A 26,814-nucleotide genomic window follows, 5' to 3' on the forward strand; every position below is an offset into this window, starting at 1 on the left:
AACAATAAAATTAACTTCCCTAAGTACTGGAAAATACAAATTCTATGTAGAAGGTTAATTTGTGTGATTCCATATTTAAAAATCTGGCCAGAGGCTGAGAAGTTAGTTCAGTTAGTAAAGTGCTTGTCTTAAAGAAGGAGGACCTCATTTCTATCTCCAGAAACCATGTTAAAACCTGCCATGTCCTTCTAACCCCAGCACTGGGGAAGCAGGAACAGGCAGATAGATGTCTGGGGTTTGCTGGCCAGTCAATTTAGTCTGCTTGGTGGTTTCCGGCTCAGCAAGAAACACTGGTCTCCAAAAGAGATGGATGAGTGACAGTGGAATGCCAGGCTCCAAACAGGACATGTATACCACCACACCAAGGTTCAGGGAACACGGAAGAGGAGGCAGAAAGAATGTAAGAGCTGCAGGATGGGAGATGTGCTGCAAAGAAATACATTCTGGATATGACCATTTCTCTTACAAACTCACCACAGTTGTGGTTACCTGTACAAAATGGAGCCCATCAACATTCCATTCCATCAGCAAGGCGGGAGTGCTCTGAGGATGGACGCCCAACCTCAGGAACTATTGGCAATCAATGGTTGTTGGGGGAGGGATGCCATTTTGTTCAGTAGTGTAGCCACTGATAAGTTGACTGTGTGCCAATAGAAATCTCCTACCCACACTCTTACAAACAAATATCATTGAAGACTTAGCAAGAAGGCTTTCAATGGGAAAGGAGGGGAAATGAGGAGGGGCATGAAAATAGCCAAAATCCATTATATAGACATATGAAAGTCAAATAAAAATAACATTTTTAAAATCCCCCTGAATTTTATTTGTCAAAGAATCCATGACATAATAAAATATTCTGCTTTCCTCTTTTTTAAGTGGATGCTTGTGGAATGACACTAAAAACTGCTAACCTCTATACATACATGCACACGGATATGCACTCGTACCCATCCAACCCCCCAATCCAGCCACAGTATAATCTCATTTTAGATCAAGCCACCTGGGAGCTGGAGAGATGGCTCAGCAGTTAAGAGGACTGGCTGCTCTTGCAGAAAACCTGAGTTAAGTTCCCAGCACCCACACAGGGGCTTATAACCATCTGTAACTCCACTTCCAGAAGATCAAACACCCTCTTCTGGCCTCCCTGGACACCATGCACGTATGCAAGTGTTGCACAGACAAACAGGTAGACGAAACAGTCATAAACACAAAATTTTTAAATTAAAGAAGAAACTTTAAAAGAAGATCAAGCCACTTTCCTTTGTGAGACAAATCTGAACAATGAATGAAAATAATTGCTTACCACTAACTACTCCTAACCCAAAGAATGGGGAACAATAAGCTCTGTAAATAAAATCAAAATTCAAATTTCTCTTAAAACAGCTGGCAACATACAAAGTATAATTACGTAGTTCCCACACACAATAGTGTGTGGATGTATTCATTTGCCTTCTGTGATAACAGTGAAAAACAAGGGCTTATTGGAATCAGGAAACAAAGGTACAATTGAACTTGCTATTTCAAGAATACAAAAGAGCACATATTCTAGAAATAAAAGATGACAGAGTGGTGCATCAGACAAAGGACACTTCCTGTTTTACTAATAGATCAAGCAACACATTAGATCTACTCAGAAAAGGGGAGAAGGGGGTGTCCCACAAATAAGTAACATCCTGTCAACAAAATAAGACAAACCGAGAAAACACTAAAAGATCATTCTTGTCTTTATTATTGGACACGATCATGTTTTAACAGACCCGTGTTATGTGTGTGACTGTAACATCAAAAGAATACAGTGCCTTTTCAGCAAATTCCTCATCCATGTTAATTTCACTTTTAAGTAATTATGGGTAGCAGGGTGGAACAGAGTTTCCACATACTGACTAGTGCAACGTTGACAGTTATAATTAAGGTATCCAGGAAGCACGAAAATGATTTCTGTCATACAAATAAGTTTATTTTCACTTATTCAAAATAGAGAAAATAATTTTAATTCATATATTACACATTTACACACAAGAGCAAATTAATTCTCAATTCTATTTTTATCTTAAATAAAGAACACCTGAAGCATTCAATAACAATTTTGGCAAAAACTAGAAGCAAACATAAAACAAGAAATGGTAGTATAAAATAAATAAAGCCAAGTGTTTCACATGTCTCAGTTTACCAGAATATTGGCACTGTTTGCTATCTGTCTCAATGCATTAAGTTTCAAAGGCTGAACAGTCGGGACCAGGTCATTTTTCTCCAATAAAAGAAACCCTAGCTTCTGTATTTTAAAAAGTACTCTCTAGCATTTCTGTTTTCATATAAACAAAACACAAATATATCTCTTTTAAATCAGTGGCAACCAGGCAATAGGCATGTTAAGATACTCTTTAAAAAATCTTGCAAATGTCACCATTAAAAAATCCAGTACAGAATCACAATACACAATACTGATAGAATCGAACGCCCACAAGTGCCTTGCTGCTGTTATTTCCATCCTTTTCCCACAAAAACTCATGCAAAAGAGTTCAAAGGATGAATAATACATATCACAGGTAATTTGGGATTAAACAACCCATGGCTCTGGATGATTTGACTACAACTGAGAAATTCCACCCACAAAGAGGCTGCGTGCTCTGAACCTTTCAGACTTGATACTCTATAAATAAACCACGCTGGAGGAAAACCTTTCCATACACTGGCAGCACTCATCAGAGATCAGCTAGGCCATAGAAATGGGGAGGGGCTTCCAGAGAAGACAGGGTAGCAGCTGCTTTTGAGATGGCACACATCTTCTGTTGTGCTCAGAAACCACAAAAGTGTTTATGGGGACTAAATTGGGCACTACAAAAGCAGAGAGTTGGCCTGCACTAGTGTCAACAGTGGTATCGGTCCATAGAACTCAAAAAGCAACATTTCTTCACACACACACACACACACACACACACACACACACACACGCGCGCGCACGCGCACACACACACACACACACACACACACACACACACACACGGACAAGGGCTCTTCCTAGGAGAATGCATAAACAGGTTCAGAGAGGTACTTGGAGTATGCCAGTGATGATTTTCTGACATTCAGTAGCGTGAGCATTTTGGCATGTTTGCTGTTTTACCACTTCATGTTCACTAGTCCTTAGTCTCACCAAGCATCTAGTTCAACTTTCATATGTAGTAGGTGTGCGAACATGCTGGCAACCAACAGATGGTCTTGCTCAAGAAATCAGAGTACATGTAACCCTTGAGTGGACCCAGGAAGTATCGAAGAACATGACTTCAACGTCCAATGAAGGATACATTAACTTGAATTAAAACACTTCACATAACTGTTGTACCTCCCTAAAGAAAGCTTGTAAACATCTGGTAAATGTGAATTAATGGTAGAACGTTAAAAACTGGCCAAAACAGATCCAGAAACATTTGGCCTTTCAGCACCCAAGGCTCCCAAAATATAATGTTAAAATATCTCTGCGAGAGGGATCTCAGTAATCTGAAAAATGTCATACCTGAGTGGCTAAACCATTCTCCCCAAAATTTTTAAGAAGTGCAAGGAGTTTCCACACTCAGGAATTGCATAAGTGTTTATCTTTCTTCAAAAAAAAAACAAAAGTAGTGAGTGATATAGAGGTAGCATAATTTACTAAACCAACTCTGAAACCCTAAAACAAAAGAACAAGGTAATTTTCAAATGCTAACAGGAGTATTGCAAGTGTCTAGACTTGTGGACTTGGGCTTGCTTCTACCTGCTTTTGGATACCTTATCATTCTCATTACGTTTCCTATCATGGGGACATTGACGAGTCCAGGCTCTGCTTGGCCCAGTAGCATCTACCGCAACATCAATAATAGAGTCTGGAGTCATCCACTGCAGGAAAAGGAGGAAGAGATAGCTGACCACTGCCAGCAAAGCAAAAATGTAGCCTGTCACCGGGCCACAATGAGAGATGAGCCTGTTCAACCTCTTGTGCATTGGCAACACAGTTTCCTTTGACACACGCTCATACACCTGGAAGAGAGAAAGTGACACTGAGCATTTGAGCCACCACAAGCCTGTAACAAAGGGTGACCCATGACCCACACTGACCAGGAGCATCTGGCAAACGTGTGTTGAGAGAATCACCCATGTCTGTTGTCATTTAGTATAGTGTTTACCATTGACTTAATCCTGGGCTAAACACAGAGTGACACAGAGAACAGGTGACAGTCAGCTGACTACTGGAATACCCAAGTCCTATAAGGTCAGAAGACTTCTTCAGCAGGCACACTGTTAAGTTGGGTCAATGCCTTGACGGGGTGAAGAAAGCTCTCACTAACTCCTAGCAGAGGGCACACACAGACAGCCACAGCACTGTACTGAGGACGGGTGGAGACACTACAGAGAAACAGCTTCTATGCTGTAAGTAAAGCAGGAAGAAGACAGAATAGATGCCGAGCTACAGAGTAGGAGAAAGCAATGGTAAGGAAAACAAAGAGGGCTGTGCTAAGAACTGGGTGTTGATGTCTTGCTTTGGAAGTCACTGCAGACCCTGAATCCTGAAAACATTAGAAATGCAAACTTGTCTCCTTGGGAATTGGGGAAAGTCACAATGAACAGCGCAGCTCTTCAGAGGGTGGCTGGCCTTTGAAAGGCATGATGTATGGTATGTTCATCTAGCTCTTATACCCTGGGAACATTTTAAGCACAAACATTTTAATCAGAATGATGTTGAGAGACTGAGGCTGGTGGACTGTAACAGAGATAGACTGGATGGATGGATGGATGGATGGATGGATGGATGGATGGATGGATGGATGGATGGGTGGGTGGGTGGGTGGGTGGATAGATGGATGGACGGGTGGGTGGGTGGGTGGATAGATGGATGGAGAGAGGGAGGACGGGGGAGAGGGAGAGGAAGAAGGAGTGGGAAAGGGAGAAGGGAGAGAGAAAGTTCCTTATAGCAGGGATTCTAACTTTTTTTGGAGAAAGGGTTTCAGGTAGCCCACTGCAACCTCAAACTAATTAGGTAGCTGACGATGGCCCTTAAGTGCTCATTTTGTTACCACCTCCAGAATGCTGGGATTACAGGTGTGTACCACCATGCCCAACTTACCAATTTACTTTTCAGTCAACATTCTATAAAAGGAGTCCAAAAGGATCAAAATGTGTGTGGGGTAAAACAACCTGTTTGTCCACCTTCCTGAGGTCAATTAATTCATTATCTTAGGTAATAAATAATTCACAACTATAAAGAGAACCTAACTATTATACATGAGGATTGACTTGTTTTCCATCTGGCTTTTTGAGATAGGGTAGCACAACTAGTCTGAAACTCACTGTACCACCCAGGCCAGCCTGAAATATTGTTATTCTCTTGCCTCAGACTTTCAAGTGTAAATCACCATTCTGGACAGGATTTTTCCCCTTTTTCCTTATTTCTTTTTTTTCCTTTTCTTTTTGCGTTTTTGCAAATGTATACTATAAATTGTCAGAGAATATAAAAGAAAATATATAAGATGCTTTACTATTACATCAAAGCAAAACTGTACGAAAAAATATTGTTATAAAAATGCTAATAAGCGCCTTTACTATAGGCTGATACATTGCCATCACAACTCTTTCCTGAGTTGCTCACTGACAACAGCTCAGACCTTTTACAGAGGTATGATTCCAAATCAGGGTGGAGTCCAAGATCACCAAAAAAACCTGTCTGGCCAAATATTCCTGCCAACCATAATCCAAACTGCATTTCTGTTCCACAAAGGACAAGTCAGAATTTAAGGAGTGGTTGGAGAGGTAAGGGGACAGAAGAATGGAGAACGTAGTCTTAAGTGGCTAACCACATAATTGTGAGACGCACCCCCACAAGCAACTGGTACTCAGTCCAACTTCCAGGGAAAAAAAGGTATCTATTTTCCTAAGTTGATACACCTCTTCAGCCAGTTATGTCTGTTCCCAGTATGTCTTATGTTAATGAAACACATAGCAGATGTCAATTTTTAGAGATAAGAGATCTCATGAGTAAAAACTTGTATCTCAAACCAAGAAATATTTTCCAGACCGGAAACCCACTGTATTAACAACAAAAGCATAAAACCCCAGTCTAAACTATGACCCTCTCCGTGCTCCACTCAGCTGGCTCTCTGGTACAGGACTTATTTGTTTGCTTTTTTCCTTTTTTTTCAAGACAGGATTTCTCTGTGTAGTCTTGGCTATCCTGAATCTGTAGAGCAGGCTGGCCTGAAACTCACAGAGATCTGCCTACCTGACTCTCAAGTACTAGGACTAAACACATACACTACCACTGCCCAGCTGGTACAGGATTTCTACATACTAAGAAGGTAAGTCGTTTCCTTCAGCTTGGCATGAACATGAGGAATGAAGCAGAAGTAGACACAAGGGAGACCTAACAGATGAGACTGAGCAGAACAAATATGACAGTATTTTCGCAGTCATCCTCTTCTTGGAAAGTCCCTGTGACTGCTTTCTTACTGGTGACTATTCGTTCTTATTTTCACATCTATTTTGAATTCTAATATGGTGTCAATCAACCTACAGATATGACAATTCTTTCTGGCAGAGTATCAGTCATCGGGAAACGCATGATCAGAGTTCTGGGAAGTATTCTGAATCAACACTCATGATTTAGAACAGGCATTACAATCACCTACCCATTTGTTAACAGGTCCTATGGGCTGCAGCATGATAAACAGTCCCAACACAGTGATTTTACTTCTCTTTTTGCTTCTGACTGCTGCAACTTCTAGAAACTTTTGTAACTTCTTTAGAAAGAGTTTAATGAGACTAGACTATGTTCTTACTATTTTTGGAGGTCGGGGCAGTGATTTATGTAGAAAACTAGCCAAGCATGTGCACCAACCCTGCTGTATAAATAATTATTCCTTTTCATTTGGAAGGACTCATACCCTTAAAGCAGAACTCAAAGGGCAAACCTGTATGCCAGAGAAGGAAATGTACATACAAAAGATCAAGGAATTCAATCTTTTCTCAACACATGACATACTTTTTCAGTTCTCTCGGCGACATTCCGCCAGGTGTAGAAAGACTTTACTACATTGTGGATATTTTCTGGAGCTGGCAACGTCCCTGACTTCACTTGGAAAATAGCCTTTTCCAGGCCTTCACACAAAGACTTGACTGAAGGTTCACATAATATAATAAGATTTTCTGGAAGAACTTCAGGAATCCCACCAACCTTCGTGCTGACAACCTTAAAAAAACCAGAGAGAGCACATGATCCACTGTAATTTCTCAGGAAAAGCAGAAGACCAAGCTAAAAAATATTAATTTCCCATGTACTACAAATACAGAATCCCATAAGAGAAGTCCTTAAAGTGTTTTACCTGCAGACCACAGCTGGCGGCTTCCACGATTGCCATGCAGAATGCTTCAGTGAGGGAGGTGTTAAGAAAAATATGTCCTTGAACTAAGACATTTCTAACATCCTTGTGTTCTAAAGCGCCCAAAAGTTGCACCCTAATTTTTACAATGAGAGGAAGAAAAAGAAAGGTATAAAAAATAAAAAGAATTCATGCTACAAAAGAAATTTAATTCCTACTGGTACTAATGTTTCCTACCTCAAAGATTAGATATGGTGGAACTCCAGTATAAAACAAACAGCTTTAAAAACCTGTTGTGTTACAGCTCATACAATGCAGTTTCATCTTCTCCAAACGAGTTTGTGTTTAATGAATATTAAGTTTGTGTTTTTTCGAAACAGGGTCTCACTATGTAGCTCTGACTGTCCTGCAACTCATTATGTAGACCAGGCTAGCCTCAAATTCAGAGATCTACCTGCCTCTGCCTCTTCCTCCCAAGTGCTGGGATTAAAGGTATGCACCACTATGCCTAGCTAATGAACAAATTAATAACATAACCATAATTAAATATTAAAAGTGTCATTTCTATGTGGGGAAATAACCTTTTTAAAATCAGCACTTCACATGTACAAACACTGTATGCTAAAAAAAATTATGGAGGAAAAGATCTGTCTGAACCTGTATATATACAGCAATTTACATGACTGGATCATGACACTTAAATCACAACATAAGATGTGTGAAACCATTTCCAACCCAAGTTCTCCCCCAACTTCCATACCTCTCATCATGCCTCCAACACCTGCCCCCAAGTCAATATTTCCAGGCAACGAACAAAAGTTATGTATTCTGTAAGCTCTCTTATCTGATATAAATTCACAAAAAATCATGCCTTATATTTGCATGCCCCTTATAAACAGAAGCAGGAGCACACCTACGTCAGGCATGTGGTCAAAAGCAAGCATAAACAACTGTCATTTTCACACCCACAATGCCTTAGAAGCCATTAATACCTGTCATGTAGTTGGTATCTTTCCCGCACTTCTTCCAAAATAATTCTCTTTGGTCCCTCTCCTCCAATTAGGAAATTTAATTCTTGATATTTCTGACAAAGTTCAGGTATTATACCACTAAGCAAATCAGTTCCTGAAATTATAAAGTTGAACGTTGGAAATATCAATATTTACCATTTAAAAAATCCAGAGTCCCTGAGACTCCACTTGTTTTTTTTCCTTTTTTTAAATTTAAACTAGAAACAAGCTTGTCTTACATGTCAATCCCAGTTCCCTCTCCCTCCCCTTATCCCCTGGCCCCCATCAGCCCTCCATTCCATTCTCTTTCTGTTCCCCAGAGACGGTGAGACCTACCATGGGGGATCATCAAAGTCTATCACATCATTTGGAGCAGGGCCTAGGTCCTCCCCTGTGTGTCTAGGCTGAGAGAGAATCTGTCTATGTGGAATGGGCTCCCAAAGTCCATTGATATACTAGGGATAAATACTGATCCACTACCAGAGGTCCCATAGATTAACCAGACCTCCTGTTTTAGGTATCAACTATAGCTAGACTCTCTGAAGTAGACAAACCATGTCTCTTAACTTTTCCCAGAAGGAGGGAATCATTTGCCAACTGCCATGGTTCCCAAGAGTTACAACACTTGAAGATACAGGTTCTGACATGCATTGCTAGTGCCACATACCTAAATCATGAGCAATCCTGTTTCAACGTTGTATCCTTGTTCATACTGCCTACTTTGGAAAGTGTGTCAGATAGTTAAAGTTTGTCAGCTTTCTCCAGAGCACACAGCTGCCCAGAAATCTAGGTCTCACTCCAGCTCTTTACATTGTAAAAATCAGTCCACTCTCTCCTCATGGCTTAGTAAAGGCAGAGACATACATATCTAAAGTCCAAAGTCTCCAGTCATAAAAATCAACAGGTCTATGATTGTACTTCCTGCAGCCAGAAAGGGCCAAAGCACTAATCTTAGCTCCTGCCTTTTCTTTGTTCAGACTGCAGTTTATACAGAGAATTTCGAAATGAACACCAGTGAGTGAAGATGGCAGGACCTTGGCTGAAAGATCATTATAGTCCATAGACCTAAGGCTAGATCTTCCTTTTGTTTTAAAAAAGAAAATGGTTTCACACAATATGTAAGCATAATCTCAGGAGACATAAAGCAATAGAGCAAGTCACAGCCTACTTGTACAAACAGTAGCAGCTAAACCCACAGCAATGCTGACAGTGGGAACTTAGCTCCTCAACAATTACAAGCCATACATTCAAAAGTAAACATGAAATAATCTATTGAGCTGAGTTTATTCAATTAAAAATGCACACACATAAATTGGCATATGCACACAAACTGCATTTCTTCCATCAATCTTCCTCAAAATAGGCAGAGCAATTATAAAGCATGGTGGGAAAATACAGATAGGTTCACGTGGATTTTCTTTGCTTTTTTATATAGGTATAAACCTATACCTTCTGTCATAGTGCATGAATTAAGTGGATAGTTATGAATCCCTATAGATTCTTCTTCAGTGTTCTTTTCAATCCAGCTAAAAGTAGTAATCAGATGTTGGGTGTGGTTTGGCAAACACTTGACCATTTCACCACAGTACAGCATCTCTCTGCATTCTCAGAATGGCTGTCCTGATTCTCTGAAGTGACCATTAGGGCTCCAAAGAAGAGTATTTCAACATTCTATCTACACTCCAGATAAAGAAAACTCCTTTATTTTTTAAGATATTGAACATATTGACAGAAATATTCATTCCATGTATCTGACTTCTTTTAGGACATTTTCTGCTCTAAGCTTCTATCTGACAAGATAAACCACAACCAAATCATTTCTTCCACAGACTCTTTTTGTAATAAGAAATTTAGCTTTGGCTATTGTGAGGTTCTGAAGTTGCCTACGTCTCTGGAAGCTGCTCAGAATTCAACCACTTTGTGCAATCACTAATGGATTTTCAAAATGATTATATGCACCAAAAATCAATTCAGATGTAGGTTTCCTGAATGGTGAAGGCTTCCCATTAGCTATCTTTGTTTCAAGTCTATACACATCAACTGGACTGCTGGATAGCCATAAAATAACTTCATACCACTTAACACTTAGCTTCTTACACTTTATCTGTTTCACTCCTTTAAAAGGAAATATTAAGTGTCCATTCTTCATATAAAAAAGATGGTGCAACCATCACAGGTGCTGACAATGGCTACATTTACTGAACTTACTATATTCACAATCTACTTCCAATGTACTGGGTCATTTAATCCTGACAAGAACCATATTCGGAACGAGGCCAGTCAGCACCATCAATGCTTTATTATGGTACTCTAGGAATAAAGCAGGTTTTCCCCTCCTCGTTATAAAACAAACAAAACCCAACAAGCTTATTCTGGCTAGATTCTAAGAAGCCTCTAACACAAAACACAGCCCACAAAAAGACTATCAGTCACCACATTCACACAAAACAGACACATGCACAAAAAACCTACTCTGATTCAAATTGACTTTGAATGTTCACAACTGTTCCAGGATAACAATGGCCAGGATAACAATGGCCAGGATAACAATGGTAGGGGCACAGGGAGACTCTGACTCAAGAGCTGTTACTTACTGTGTAACCTTGGGCGAGCTACTTACCCTCTCTGAGAACTGTTTTCTTGCCTGTTACATGCAGGTAACATCTACCCTACAGTTGTTGGGGCAAGTGGGGTCCTGTACCATGCACAGGCTTTATCAACTGCAGAATACAAATGTGAAGTTGTCATTACCACTACAGCAAGCAGCTGGACGTGCCTGCACACACAGAGAACAGTGGGAGACTCTGACTAGATGGAAAAGAGGAAGGATCAGAAGCCAGCCTTTTCTCCACGAAAGCTGGGCAAAGAGAACATGGCTTCAGCCTCTTAATCTACTTCAATGGGCCTTAGAAATCTGGTCCACTAAACATCTCCCAAAGGAATTACAGTATTAGGAAGGAATGGACCCTAATATAACCACTTACATTTGAGCTATAGACATGCCCACTGCTCCTCATGGTACATTTTGCAGGGGGCCTAGCCTATGGAGAAGGTTCAGTATATCTGCTGAGTTACTGAATGGACAACAGGAAAGGTCATACTTTGGCTCCATTGTAGCTAGCTCTGATGTTTAAAATACTACCACATTAATAAGATAATGCAGCACATTTAACCTTTGTATGAGTAGTTATGTTGATCTTCAATCATACATGCCATCACACTTTCCCATCTATCTCACCAAGGTAAGCTATTTGATTAAAAATAAGTTGGGCAAATGTTTGAAGTTACAATAAATGTATCACCAGTATCCCAGCAGGGGTGCGCAATACAGAATTCCATCCACATCATCTTGATCAAACAGCCAGACATGATTTCCTTTATCCCAGAACCTCCACTTAAAGGGGGTTGTTCAAAATTACTACAATCATCATCTATCCTGACCACTGTCAACTTCCAAATATACTGCTACATGATAGGATATAGCCTACTGGCCTTTCTCCACAAATTCATCTTCTGCCCATTTTCCTCATGTCTGTATTGAATAATTTAATTAAATATCACATAAGCTGACAAGTTTCTACAAAAGCTAAATAGTTTGAAAGAGCCAATAAATGAATGTCAGGGGAAAAAAGTCCTTGTCAGATGAGAGGTAACCTAAACTGGAGAGGAAAACTGAAAACAAATGTAAAATCCAGCACATCGTTTCAAACATGTTCGTCCCCCTCCTTTAAAGGAAACCCAGAGTGGCAACGATATGCTCCGTGAAGGCAACTGTATAAGATGGTGCAGCTGGAATCTGTGAGCTGATCCTCAAGTCCTAGAGCTCTAAACCAGCTCCCTACAATTCAGCATGTGCATGAGTGTTTTACATTATTAAAGGGAGCATGTAGTATTCATTACAGATTTCCCACCCCACAAACCTTCAGCAATATTTCTGATAATTGGACAGCTTTTCAAATAGCACCAGGAGACCATTTCTATGTTAAAAAGCAAGTTGTTTCAAATGTGTAATAAACACAAATGCTACAATGGGGACTGTTAGTGCCCCAGAAATTTGAAAACCAGCAACAAGAACAAAATACTCCTGAGGGATAACAGAGGATGGAGGTGGATTATAACCTCAGCAAAGATCTTTATAAGAGTTGTCTCTGAGCCACCACAAAGTTCCTTCTGTGCCCTAAACAAATAAAAACTGACACAGAGCTATTAAGTGACCTGTCTTTGATCAGCAATGAGCCAGGTTCTGACCCTGGGCCACCTACTCCTGTCTTCATCACTTAAATGCTGATTAGCAATGCCTTGCAGATGACCAGATAAAAACCAGTAAGGCACAGGACATATACCTAAAAGGTCTACTGATTTTGAACAACGTGTACAGATGCACAAAAGACGTTACCAATGAAAACAGTCTTTAGGGCCATCTCTGAATAAAACAGTCACAGGTGTGGTATGTGAGCTTCGAAAATATCTGCAATTAAGAAACCATTACTTCTGCAATCAAAAAGAAAAGGCCACACAGCACATGCTGTTCTGACTACCTGTGCAGGGTTACTGAACTTTTGCAAAGATCTAACTGATTAGAGGACAGCAGGTACATGTGTTTGTTGTTGTTCAGTAACCATTATAACATCAAAAGTTGGGGCAGCATTCACAGCCACTCTATACATTTCTCTTCTTAGATGTATAAACTTCATATCCGACTTTCCCTTGCAATAGTTACAAGTCATTATAAAGCCACTGCACAAAATGAAAAGGCAAGCAATCGTTATATACAAGTATTGAACAGTTTTCTACAAGGAATAAAAAGCGTCAATGCAAATAGAGCTACTATTTCATTACCTTTTCTGTAAACAAGTCTGCTGACAACAACAACCGTTATTAAACTATCATGTCTCCTAAATGGTTCTGGAGTGAAGTCAGTAGGGTCTACAGCATTAGGAATGACGGACACTATTTCAGGATTCAACGCTGCTCTTAGTACAGTGTTTTCCTTACTAGTGTAAGAGACACAAATGATGTGGTTTGTGTCACAGAGAGACACAGTTAGAAGCTTGTTTGTAAGCACCGAGCTGACATCAGCAAATCCAAAAAGGGAATGGTCCGTGAAGACTGTCTGAAGCCCCATTGTCTTGGCGTGGAAGAGAGCATCGTGGGCCATGGCAGAGAAAGAACTGTGGGAATGAATTATGGTAACTCTCTCCCGAACAAATATGTACCTGAGCAATGGCAGACTATGAAAGAGAGTTGTGGCTGTAGATTGGTTGTACATGACTCTGAGAGGCAAATAATAAACTTTGAGGCCATTGGTGAGGTAACGGATGCCCTTTCGATTTCCATAAGCATGGGTGACAACTATAACCTTGTGCCCCCTCTCAATGAGGCACTGAGAGAGCTGGTAAATGTGGCTTTCCACACCTCCCATGTTTGGGTAGAAAAAGTCAGACACCATGCATATACTGTGGATGCAGGTCCTATTGTTGGAAAGACTTCGGGGGCTAAACTCAGAGGGCATCACTGAGGGAGGCTGGCCATGCCCACCTCTTCTTCTACTGGCCATGCTGAGGTGGTTCAGGCATAAGTTCTCAGAGCAAGCCAGTTAAGAAATATGTCTTCCATCACCTGAAAGAGAAAAACAGGGCATCAGCTCAAAGCCACATCCCACTTCGTATTCCAAATCCTGTAGAAATAGCTTTAATGTTAAGGCACCTTTTAAGCTTCCCTGCTACACTTAAAATTTGACAACATTTACTTGCTTAGCATGATGATGTTAGATTCTGCTATGTGTTAATTGAGCTAGGAAACTGGTACATTTTAAATGTTAGGCCATAGTACACAATAGATTGCCACAGCAACAAACCAATTCATTCCAATAATTAAACAGACACCCATATATTTCCCCCTCTCCTCTTATCTCTTTATCAGCTTCTCTTATTAAGTCACTATATATCTAACACTACACAGACTCAAAAGTTTTCTATATGCTACCAGTCTACTTGACACACCCAAACAAGGCATCGATTCTATAATATAAATGCAAACTCTAAAGCTTCAAGAAGTTAGAAGAAACACAATGCAGTAAGCCATTCCATTAGTGATCCTCTCTACCCCCATTTTTTTTAAATCCAAGTTTTATATATGTAGCTCACACAAGCCTTGAACTCATAATATTCCCAGTCTCTGCCTCCTGAGGGCTGGGATTATAGGCATGTGCCACTGTACCCCAGAATCTCTCTTACATTTGGACTATGTAAGCCAATGGATATGGAAGAAGTGACACACAAATCTTTGACTTCAGCCTATAGAAGGTCTGATGGCTTTCACTTCTATAGTTACCACGTAAGTCATGCAACTACTGAGCTAGAAGGACATGGGGGAAGTTGGGTGTAGTGATGAACACCTTTTAGCCCAGCACTCAAGAGGCAGAGGCAGGTGTACCTCAGGTGAGTTCAAGGACAGCCTGGTCTACAGAGTGAATCCCAGGACAGCCAGGGCTAGACAGAGAAACCCTGTCTTTAAAAAAACCAACAAAACAAAACAAGAAGGACATGGGGAAGCCAATGAAAAGTGCTTACAAGCTACATGGAGAGAGGTGGTTCCCAGCCATCTCTACATCCTTACCTGTGCCCAATCTCTAGGCAGACTATTAGCTAAATGCAGCCTTATCCAGTGACCTCAGAAAAGATTCATGAAAGTACCACTAGTTAAGTCTAGGAGCAGATTCCAGAATTAGGAAAAATAGCAAAAAGACTATTGCTTTCTAGCTTACCTTTTGTTCTGGTTTGAGACAGAAAAGGATATAAAACAGACTAGGTTCTGAATCTACTTATCCTGGCACACTATGTGAATGGCTACTTCTATGCTACAATAGCAGAGAAGTTTTGAAAGAGATCATATGGCCCACAGAGTCTAAAATATTTACCATCTGGCTCTTCACAGAAAATGTGCTGATTGCCATTGAACAGCTTGGCTAGTGATCTAGTTCATCCCATAAGGTCCTGCTGGGTAGCTTTGTGGTTTCCACTAAAATATACCTGGAGCTAGAACTTCTTGAGAGCACCCTCTTCAAGTGTTATGTGGAACTCATGCTGCAGACCATCCAGTTTCTCCTTCCTTATACAAGGATGCTGATACTGAAACTGCTCCCTTCTCTTTTCTGAACCTCTTTTCAGCGCAGACTCTGAAAAGAAACAGAACTGGGTATGGGCTATGTGTGTGGAAGCTTTCCTATATCTACGGTAGGAAATGTTTCTTTCTTTCTTTCTTTTTTGTTTTTGTTTTGTTTCTTTTTCCATACAGGGTTTCTCTATGTATCTCTGGCTTTGTAGGCCAGGCTGACCTCGAAATCACAGATATCTGCCTGCCTCTGCCTCCCAAGTGCTGGGATAAAAGGGGTGCACCACCACCACCTATAGATGCTTATACTTTTAATGGCGATCTTGCAAAAATCCTCCGTAGCTAAGATCTACAAGGCTGCAAGAATTCGATGGAGAATTATTATCCTAAACGCTGAGTTTCACATCTCACCTGCAAACTATATGCGTCAATTCATCTACACTTAAAATATTCTCAGAAATACGAAGTGGGGAGGCAGGGGAGGAGCATGGACTTGGAAGGCAGAGAGTTAAGGGTTCCAGAGCAGACTGGGCTACATGGGGGGACCCTGCCACATAAACTGGAAAAAAAGAAAAGAGAGAAGATCGAATTTGCAACCAATAAATAAATAAATAATCAAGTTTGTAGAAAGAAAGGAAAGTTTCAAGTTAACACTTTTAAGTGGCTAATGCTGTTCTACTGTGGCGTGTCATCTAAACCTGAACTTTTAGTCCTAGTCAGCTCTAAGAAATGAATGATAAGGAAAACAGAAATAATGAACCAAATGAAATTATCTCAAAGTCTATCACTGACCTCCAAAGTTCTGTTACGAATCTGCCTGCCAGCAGGTTACCATCCTAAAATCTTTATTGCGTAAAAGCTCAACATACTGCATACTAGCTGAATCTTAGCTTCTATAGGTTAAGAGAGCTGTAAAATCTAGTGAATTCATAGCAGAACTTACGCTGTAAAATCTGGTGAAATCTCTCTGGAGCGTTACAGGTTGCGCAATCTGCCCAAACGTAAATGACAAAGTCAAAAAGACTCAACATTCTAGATCACGGCCAGGGAGCTCCCTTATTGGTAGAAGCTCCTGAGCCTTCGAGGGGGATTGGAGCAGGCTGAGGAATCAAGAGAATCTTACTTTAATCCAGTCCCAGGGCAGTGCAACCTCATGACTACCTGAGAGGTTCACTAGCGCCAAAGAGAGGGTCAGTCCGGGTCCATCAGCCACCCCTCCAGGATCAGGCAAGATCTGGCCAGACCCAAAACGAGTCAAAAAACGTCCTGAGGTTGCAGTCCTTCACTCTACTAAACTCAGCCTACGAACCGGTGCAGGCTCTCAATGAGCCCTCAGTCCCATTCGACTCCGGAGACCCTCGGACCCGACTTCCGGGCCTCAGGCCGGGTGGGATTCGTTCCCTCCACAGCCTGCCACGTTACTACAAGAACCGCACAAGCCGATCCGGAAGAGAGAGAGAACGCTGGAAAGCGCAGCCAAGACGCGCACTTACCCTCGAGTCCCATGGCCGCCACTGTCCGGACCTCCCGCGGCTGTAAAGGGAATCCCGCCCCACTGCTCCAAAGCACCAATCAAAAGCGTCCGCGACCCGTGCACCGCGCCCCCTTGGTAGCCAATCACACAGAGCTTCTGAATACACGTGGAAGAGAGACGCCCAGTCATTCCCAACTCTCCAGCGCCGGGTAGCAGCGTCAGCGAGCGCCTGAGCACGTCTCCTAAGAGCTGCGGAAGGTCCCGGGCGTACGTACCCTAGTTGCCTAGTTACGGCTTCTCTTTTCAGGAAGCCTGCTCTCTCCCCGCCTCCTTCCGGTTAGAGAGACTTGGGGGTGGAAGGCTCGGGGAAATCAGGGTCAGGACGTTTTATTATCAGTATCACAGCCGCCTCAACCACGCTGGTTCTTATCACTCTGGCACGGTTTCTAAATGCAATAAATAAAAGTACACAGATACAGAAAAACCCTCAGCAAGTCAAAACGAAATTATGAACTTTGATTTTCAGATCTGCATTTCAATGAGTGCCCCAAAGATTGAGGACGTTCCTTTTAAAGTTCAGATTTGAGATTTTGTCTTACAACACTACAGTCCAGGTGGGAAGAAATCTTAGGTATAAACTGAGACGCTCCCACTCAAACTGTTGGGGTCCTCAGCCAAAAGCGTCTTGAGGTCCAGAGACAGATCATGCTATAGTGGTGCTTGGCCAAGAAGACAGAATCTATGTGATTGTTATAGTGGTCACCCAATCTTTTCTGTTGGTACTTGCAGTTCCCCGGCACTGCCATTCCTGCACTTCTAGACGAAATTCTTTTCTGAGCAACATCACCATCACCATGACTGACATCCCTTTGAAACTTGTGCTAAAGTTAAGGCTATTTTCTGAAAGCCGAAACAAAGTAGCAGAGTTGAGTTAAATCTGAGGGTGATTTTGTTCTCTGCCGGGAGGACCTCAAAGCATGCCTTTAGAGCAGTAGATCTCACGCTGTGGGTCTCGACCCCTTTTGGGGGTCAAACAACCCTTTCACAGATATCAGATATTTATGTTACGATTCATCACAGTAGCAAAATTACAGTTATGAAGTAACAGCGAAATCATTTTATGACTGGGGGTCAGCACAACATGAGGAACTGTACTAAAGAGTTACAGCATTAGGAAGGTTGAGAGCCACTGCTTTAGTGAATGTTATTGCAAACCACTAAAATTTGACTAAAATGTTGATGTGCAGGATGTTCCAATATGAAGGCAGTCAGGACCAGTTGTACTATCAAATGTCCTAAACAGAAAAGATGTAAAATAAATGTAGGTATCATCTTCTCTTGAAATTTAGTTCTTTTCCAATTCATATGTAAATAAGCTTCCTTGGATAATTTTAGAGTGGGAAGGCATCACACATATATTGAAAGCTTGCTATCTATATGCAAATTAGACAGAGAAAATCTGGCATGAGCACTATTTCCAAACCAAGATGAAACTAAAGCATATGAAACAGTCTATGAGAAAAGGAATTTTTAAGTGTCATAAAAGAAATACATGGATAAATGCTGGGAGTTTCACGGGAAAGAATACTTCTATCTGCTAGCGTTTATGAAACAATGAGTAGAAGATATCTATACAAGTTGGGAGCAAGAGCCTTTCAAGAAAAAAAGTGAATGAAGATGTGTAGGCAGATGCTAACTGCTCAGTGGATATTTTTGTATAATTATACAAGAAATAAATAGGGAGGAGATGTGGCCAGAAGAGCAGCATTGTCAGTAAGAATTACAGCAAACTGGTAGAATGCTTTAGAACATTTCCTGAAGAAAATGTCCTTGATGCTGATCCAGATTTCCAGCAAGTATGACATGTTTCAGTCATTATTCTGTGACTGTTCTCCTTGTTCTGCTTCAAATAGAAAAATCAGATATAATACAAATGAGAAGTGTATGTTTTGCTGTGTGTGTTTTTTTAAGAACCCAAGAGATGAATCAAAATTACAAATGCTTAATCGAAACTAAAAGCTACATAGTCCCAGGACATAGAAGAGGTGTCAGTAAAATGTGGACTAGGGGTTAGCTCCTGTAGAATAATATGTACTAGCAGGATCCACATGTGGCTAGGGACAGGAACTAGTCTTGTGAGAGACTTTTACTTTGGTGGCCTTCAGTAAAGCCCCTGTCAACTGATAACCTTTACTTAACTCCCTCCCACATGGAGTTTGAGGTTTGACCACGTGGCTTGCTTCACCAAAGGTACTCTTAACAACTGAAATGCAGCAAATAAATGCTTCATAAGTGTTTATGGACTGGTCCGTGCCCTGTTGGAACCTTTCCTCTTGAAAGCCAATGTCCATATATGTGAAGAAGCCCAGCCAAGATGTTAAATGAGAACAGCCATATGGAGACTCTGAAGAATGAGACTTCTGTTGGTCATTCCAGCTTTAGATGAGTTCAACTTTGATGGAATTACTTCATCCTGTACCATGTGGAGCAATATAACCTCCTATCCAATCCTTGTCAACCAACAGAATCCAGAAATAATAATCTTGAGAAAGTCATTGTTGACTATGGATACAAAGTTTCCGTGACATTTGTTACATAGTAACAGAAAACTTGCCTGAATCTCATCTCCCCACTTGATAATGGATATTGAAAAACTTTGTTGCAACAGTTGGCTCCTGTCTAGAGACAGAATTGAGCTACTTAAAAAGTGATCTTCAGTTGGCCATTGTCACTGCTGGTGTGGTCTATGACTCACAGGTGCACTCTCATGGAGATGAGAGGAGCATGTGCTAGCTCTCAGGGAAATCCCCTAACATTAGAATAGATGTAATAGTAAGAAAGACAACACAGAAATGTAGCAAAGGAAATTGAATTCATTCCAAATGCAATTAAAATAATAGGAAAACGTGAGCAAATGAGAATAAAAGGTTTTTTAAAAGTATGTTAAAGTGAAAGGAGCATCAACTTGTAGTAAATAACCAATTAGAAGAAGGTATTAATTAATCTTTTGTAATGTAGAGCTGGAGACACAGTATCATGCTTCTCTAGCATGCTCAAGGTCTTGACTTTGATCCAACACCACAAGCAAAACACAAGGCTACATTTCCTTATCCTGGTAAAACTGAAGCTAATACTATTACAAACAAGAACTGTAAGCCAAAACAATCCCTTTCTTTAGTTTTGTGCATTTTATCACAGCAATGAGAAATGTGAAAAGTACAGAAAATTAGTACTTGGAAATGGGGCTGTTGCTGTGGTAAATCTGACCATGTGGTTCTTCAGCCTTTGAAAATCCCTAGAATGCTGTTAGCAGAGCCTAATAGACCCTACTGGTGGTAGCTTGGAAGACAAGAATCCTGAGAGAAGCACAGGTCCTGGAAGATTGACTGAAGAGGTTTCAGACAGAAGGAATAATCTTATAAAGAACTGAGCAAACAGGGATGTTAATGCAGGACAGAACGAGAGGGAAACTTATGTGCTCATGAGAAAGAAAAGGAGCTGGAGTCTGCTTGCAACCTCTCACCATCTGAGCACCAGAGTTCGTGCACAGCCAGGTGAGGCGGCACACACCTTTAGATGCCAACCCTGGGGGGCAAATGCAAAGACTGGTAGTTGGATCTCTGTGAGTGAATTCCACGCCAGTCAGAACTATACAGTGAGACTGTAACTGACTGGCCTGGAAAAATGAAGATATTCTAAAGAGACACTTGTGTCTCTCAGTTGGACTATGAGACTGTTAAAATAATGGACCAAAAATGTAAATTTCCCCAGAAAATTCAAGCTGGGAGAAGCAAAGAGAGCCAGCCAGAGGGGTAACTTGTCTCCCAGAAAGATATTTCATGCTGTTCTAACAATTTTATCTGACCACTTTACAGGACAAGACTGAAATCCAGATAATGATGAGGCTAAGGTGGGCGGGACCTCACCTTAACCAGGACTGCTTAGATGTGCATATCCTTGGTCCCTTATTTAAACTTTGATCTTACCTCAGGACCCAGAAGATGAAGGCAGATTCAAGGGGTTTGCTGGACCTTTGACCCTCTTCTGATATAGCCACATTGAATACATCCATTTTTAATTTTGAGGACAGGTAGCCAGACCTATCTTCGGGCACAGGTTATGACCCCCAAGTTTGATAACAAGAACCTGTCTCAAGAGAAAGAGAAATAGAAAAAGAGAGAATCCTAGCATAATTAAAATTAACAACTGATTCAAAGATTACTAATACAGAGATAACATCCCTTTCCTATATGGATATTATGAGTTAAAGTAACAAAAAAAATAAGGCTTAAGGCCTGAATGTACATGACCTTGAGGGGAGCCTCATTCGTTCCCATGGACATTTTCTGGAACTCTCAAATAAGACTACTAATCTTGTTTACAGTAAAGATGCAGCCCTGCATTCCTATCATCTACAGCTTTACCTTATCATTGTTACCCTGTCCCAGGCCCTTTGGGAACCACCCTGTGATCTCGTTTAGGTTCCTTAGCAACCCTTTGAAACTATTAGCTCCAAAACCACCCAAATTCTATATGTGACTGTTATTAAATACAATGGGGTGTGAGCTTTCAGAGAAGCCACACCCATACTCTTGGGTGTGTCTTCCTTTCTTCTCACATATTTCTTTCTTCTTTTAACCCTAGTGCTGAAAATATAAATCAAAATGTCCTTTAGGAAACTACAGCTCTACTTCATGTTCTTTTCCCCTAAAATTTTTTCTGTGTCAAAGTCAGAGACCCTGTTTTACCTGAGCCAAAGTCCCTAAAAGATTAGGGTAAACTCCCTAGGCTGTTGCAGGTGACAGCACAGACTTGTGTCTCTGTCCTGTCATGCACTGCTGTGGAATTCTGTTATGTTTTGGATAAGAATTTGGCTGCATTCTGCCCATACTCTGAGAACTCAACTAAGGCTGAATTCGGAAGTAGTGAACTAATGTCCTTGGTAGAGGAGAGTTCAAGACCGGCTAGTACTAAGGCTGTGGCATGTCTACATCTCACTACTGTTATCCAGGTCCACAGTGAGATAAAGCAGCAAGTAGAGTAAAAGTTATGTGCAATTTGTCAAGGAGAGGTGTTACTTACAGACAAAGGGGGTGCTGAGAAAGCAGCTGTAATTTTTATAGATACCCATGGTATTAAAGAGAAACCTCCTGCTCTGCATTGAGGACAAAACACTACCCATGGAAGACGTCATCTTATGAAAACCCAAATTCATTCACAAGGAGAGTCTAACATGAGAATGCTACTGAGGAGGTAACAGAAACAACCATGTAGAGAAGACTTTCCCCAGGGTCAGCACAGAGAGGCTGCTGCAAAACTGTGGCCTGGAGCTGCCAGCCTAAATCTCAAGCTGGCAGCAGAACTTGGTAGCATCATCCACATGATGCTTGTTTTACAAGCAGCAAAGATGCAGAGTGAGGGTGTCATGGAGGCGTGTGCCAAGGTTCCAGAAAGCCAACAAAGGTGACATACATGGCAGTGTTGAATTCCCTGCCAAGAGGCCCTGAAGACATATAATTGGAAAGCTGGGAAAGTGAAGCTTAAGTTGCAATGGCAAACCTAGGGTGTCCGAGATAGCCATAGAAGAAAGTGGCATGCATGGAGTAGAACCAGCAAAAGAGATAGACTACAAATACTATAGACAACATAGGTGGAATGGCAGAACTATCTAAACTAGCTGTTCTCAACCTTCCTAATGTAATGTTGCTACTGTTATGTAATGTAAATATCCAATATGCGCCGGGCGGTGGTGACGCACGCCTTTAATACCAGCACTCGGGAGGCAGAGGCAGGCGGATCTCTGTGAGTTCAAGGCTGGGCTGGACCGATAGCCTCCAAAACAATACAGAGAAACCCTGTCTCGTAAAACCCCAAAAAAATATCCAATATGCAAACAGAGGGGGTGGAGACCCTCAGTTTGAGAACCACTGATCTAAACCCTTTGGAGTTCCTATGATTCCACCATAACCCCAGAAATCCTTATGGAGTTGTGGGATTCAGTGTTTGACATAATGATCTTTCGTCTTGCTTTGATCTGCTATGTTATTTCATTTGGAATGGAAATGTTTACTCCATGTCAGTGTATATTGGAATTATGTAATTTGTCTTTGATGTTGTAGGGGTTCACAGTTAAGAGATCACCTAAATCTCAGAAGAAACTTTGTATTTATACTTTTAAATAGTGCTGGAAATGTTTTTTATTGTTCAATTTTTTGAAATTAAAATGTAATTACACTATCTTCCTTTTCTCCCCTATAGTCTCTCCCACCACCACCCTCAAATGTTTGTCCACTGTCCTCTGTTGTTGTTGTTGTTGTTGTTGTTGTTGTGTGTGTGTGTGTGTGTGTGAGAGAGAGAGAGAGAGAGAGTATATGTATATATATGTGTGGGGGGTATGTGTGTATCCCAAAATATATAGCTACATATATTCAGTCCATATAATGTTACTTGTATGTTGACCACTTGGTATTGGATAGCCAGTTAGAGGGCTCTTCCTGGAGGAAGACTCACTTCTCCTGCTCTCAGCATTCCGTTGTTGTCTGCTGTTCTTTGTGTAGGACTGAGGCTTTGTGAGCTTTACCCCTTCCACCTTAGCATGTCTGTAGTTGTCATGCTTTAGTTGTCATCCTTATTCAAGTCATGTCTAGGCAGCTATGCTATTGAAATTTAATGGGTGTAGATTCTCTGACATTTCTAGCAGACAAAACTGCACAGCAGACATCCTGGTCCTCTGGCTCTTACAGTCTTTCTGTCCCCTCTTCTCCAGTGTTCCCGGAACCTTGGGTGCAGGAATTGTGTTGTAGATGATGTTAGGGTTGGACATCACACAATCACTTGTTCTCTGCATTGTTATTGGGTGTAGTTTTCCATGACAGTCTCTGTCTTTTACAAAGAGGAATTTCTTTAGAAAATGGGGGTCTGAAAGCTAAACTTGTCTGTGGGTATAAGGGTACAAACTTAGAATACTGTTAGAAATTATACTGGCTTAGTATAGTGGCAGTTGTAGGTTCTCCTACAAGATCTGTGACCTTACCAGACAACTACCCAGGGCTAGCTCGACTGGATTTCCAGTACCAGGCACGATTTCTCTTGTTTATTGGGCCTTAAGTTCAAATAGAGAGCTGTTGGTTATTGCCAAGATTCAATGTGCCACTATTACACCTTTAGGGTTATTACTGTGGTAGTTCATAGGTATCATAGCTGGGTAGAACTATTGGTAGCTTTCCTCCTTTGGAATCTTTCTTGCTTCTTTTTGTTACCACCAAAGTTAGTCCTCAGGGAGTAGGCTTTCAGGTCAGATCCAGCTCAGATCCTCGGGGCCTTGTGTCCAAAGTAAATGGTATCTTCAGCAATAAGAACTTAACATTCATTTCTGGGAGTTGGGGCAACGGATGACAATAACAATAGGCTATAATGGTTTAGGAGTATTTTTGACAACTCTGACCAGCAACTCAAAAGAGGATTTCTCACTCTTGGTGTTGGGGTTCTATTTTTCCCATATTCCCTCTGTGATGGAACTGTTGCAAGACTATGGACTTTTGCATTTGAATGGAATTCACTTTGTATCATGACATGGCCATGATCCTAGAAGAAGGAGCAGAAGGTTATGACTTAAAAGTGACAATTTTGGATGTCAAGTTGACAAGGAGTGAATTTGCAATGACTAGTATTGTCAACTAAACAGGGTCTACAATCACCTAGGAGAGAATAGCATGCCTCTGATGGAGTTTCTAGATTTGTTTAACTAAGGAAGAAAGACTCAGTGTAACAGTTGACAGTACTATTCCTTGGCGTGGGATGTCAGACTGAGTTAAAAAGAGATAGTTAACAGAACACCAGTATTCAACCCTGCCTGCTTACTAAATGCAGGCTCAATACAATCATCTACTCCAGACTCCTGCCACTATGCCTACTCCTTCCAAGATCTTCAGATTGTGACCCAAAATAAACCCTTCCTTACTTAAGTTTCTTTCCTTATTTCTTTTGTCACAGTGACAAAAAAGTAAGTAGTGAAGTGAGATTTGGTTGAGTAATGTCTTCCTCCATGTTTTAGTTCCTAGTTTTGAAGATTTTGCAATGACTTCTAAGAAGGTTGTCATGGGAAGTTGGGGAGGAGTAAGAATTTCTAGGACCCTTCATGTTTAAAATATACTTTTCACCCATTTGAGTTTATTCATACTTCTTGGAACAAACACTATGCTCTGAAATGTCATACTTTGTTCTTGATATAGACATGGTTTCTTTATGGGTTATCCGTAGACCAAGCTAGCCTCAAACTCAGAGATCCACCTACCTGTGCCTCCATAGAGCATGCACCACCAAGCTTGGCTTACTTCAGGATTTTTTAAAAAGGTTTGTTTTAATCTTAAGGGTATAAGTGTGTTGCTTGACATGTATGTATGTGCATCGCATGCATTCAGTGCCTGTGGAGGCAAGAAGAGAGTGTTAGATCTCTTGGAACTAGAATTACAAAAGGTTGTGAGACACAGTATAGATTCTGGAACTAAACCTGGGTCCTCTGCAAGTGCAGTACATGCTTTTAATCACTGAATCATCTTTCCAGTCCCAGAATGTATCTTTGATTTTTCTTTTTTACAATTTCAAATATCTATAATATTATACATACTGACTACTCGCACTCTCCCACTATCCCTGTCATCCCCCCTCCACAAATCTCTCTCTCTCTCTCTCTCTCTCTCTCTCTCTCTCTCTCTCTCTCTCTCTCTCTCTCTATCTCAGTCTACCTCCCCAGATACACATTCATGATTATTTGTTTTGTGATCTACTGAACCTAACCAGGGACATCTGTGTGACTGTGGGTTTGGAACTAGCCCTTGTAACATGATGTGTTCAGCATTGGATGCACAACTAAAGATAATGATTCCCTCTCTCCCAGAATCCATTGACAACCAATAACTCATAGATAAAGGGAAGGGTTGTGTGAGCCCTCACCCCTTCCTTGACTAATTGTTGATAGGGGTGATCTTGTGCAGTCTTAGTGCAGGTAACTACAGTTTTTATGAGTTACTGATTGCAATGGTTCTATCAGGTCTGAAGAATGCCATTTCATAACCCTTAATTCTAACTTTCAGCTCTTGCATGCTTCCTGTCCCTCTTTTGCAATGTTCTCTGGGTTTTAGAGGAGTTGATATAAATGACTTATTTAGGGCTGGGTCTGCATCTTTTATTATATGCCTCTTGGGCAGTCATGGGCTTCGCGTTCACCACTGTTCATTGTAAGGAGAGGTGTTTTTGCTTAAGGCTGGGGGCTGCTTTGGTCTATGGCCATAAGCATAGGTATTTAGAAGGCAATTTGATCCTGTATCAGTTTATTTAACTATCAGAAGTGCAGTCCCTGAATGAGCCTACCACTCCGGCACATCTAAAGGCATCTTTTCATTTTGCTTATTAGTTGCATTATTTTCCCATCTTGTCACAGACCTCCCTCAGATATGAGTTATTTGAAGCTTTCTTTCTCCTTACATTGTCTGTTTCATCCATTTTGTCTTCTTCTGTTTGCTTTGCTCCTTTATCTTAGAGGTTTTAATCAGAGGTCTGAAAAGACATTGCTTCTTCCTTATGTTGAAAGGGAAGTTATTTAAGGTTCTCTAACGGTACAGAGCTGATAGAATGACACAGATGACAGATGAATAGATGGATGAATGGATGGATGGAAAGACAGACAGGCAGGCAGACAGACAGACAGACAGACAGACAGACAGACATAGATACATGATTTATTAGAGTGGCTTATAGATTGTGTGTGGTTGGGATAGTACAAAAATTACTGTCTTCTGACAGACAGGCCAAGAATCTGGCAGATGTTCAGTCCACGGGATTGGATGTCTGAACAGTCTCAATCTAGTGCTGAAGT

General features: G+C 41.0%; 1 protein-coding gene across 9 annotated transcripts; it reads right to left on the reverse strand.

The window, feature by feature from the left end:
* Positions 1-1,706: 1,706 nt before the first annotated feature.
* Positions 1,707-17,031, reverse strand: Piga (phosphatidylinositol glycan anchor biosynthesis class A). Of its 9 annotated transcripts, none has more exons than XM_040744070.1 (7): positions 16,960-17,015; positions 15,385-15,530; positions 13,193-13,972; positions 8,336-8,468; positions 7,347-7,479; positions 7,007-7,213; positions 1,707-4,011 (listed from the first exon to the last, which is right to left on the reverse strand). In XM_040744070.1, exons 3-7 carry the CDS (start codon positions 13,908-13,910, stop codon positions 3,745-3,747), a joined length of 1,458 nt encoding a protein of 485 aa, XP_040600004.1. In that variant the 5' UTR covers positions 13,911-13,972; positions 15,385-15,530; positions 16,960-17,015; the 3' UTR covers positions 1,707-3,744. The 9 variants fall into 9 exon arrangements, with proteins under 9 accessions (XP_040600004.1, XP_040600006.1, XP_040600002.1 ...); XM_040744072.1 differs by lacking the exon at positions 15,385-15,530 and adding an exon at positions 16,410-16,457 and having other exon boundaries at positions 16,960-16,975; XM_040744068.1 differs by lacking the exon at positions 16,960-17,015 and adding an exon at positions 16,410-16,905.
* Between the last annotated feature and the right edge of the window lie 9,783 nt (positions 17,032-26,814).

This window comes from Mesocricetus auratus, unplaced genomic scaffold (genome assembly GCF_017639785.1).
Source record: "Mesocricetus auratus isolate SY011 unplaced genomic scaffold, BCM_Maur_2.0 Super-Scaffold_100003, whole genome shotgun sequence".
Taxonomy (NCBI): Eukaryota; Metazoa; Chordata; class Mammalia; order Rodentia; family Cricetidae; genus Mesocricetus; species Mesocricetus auratus.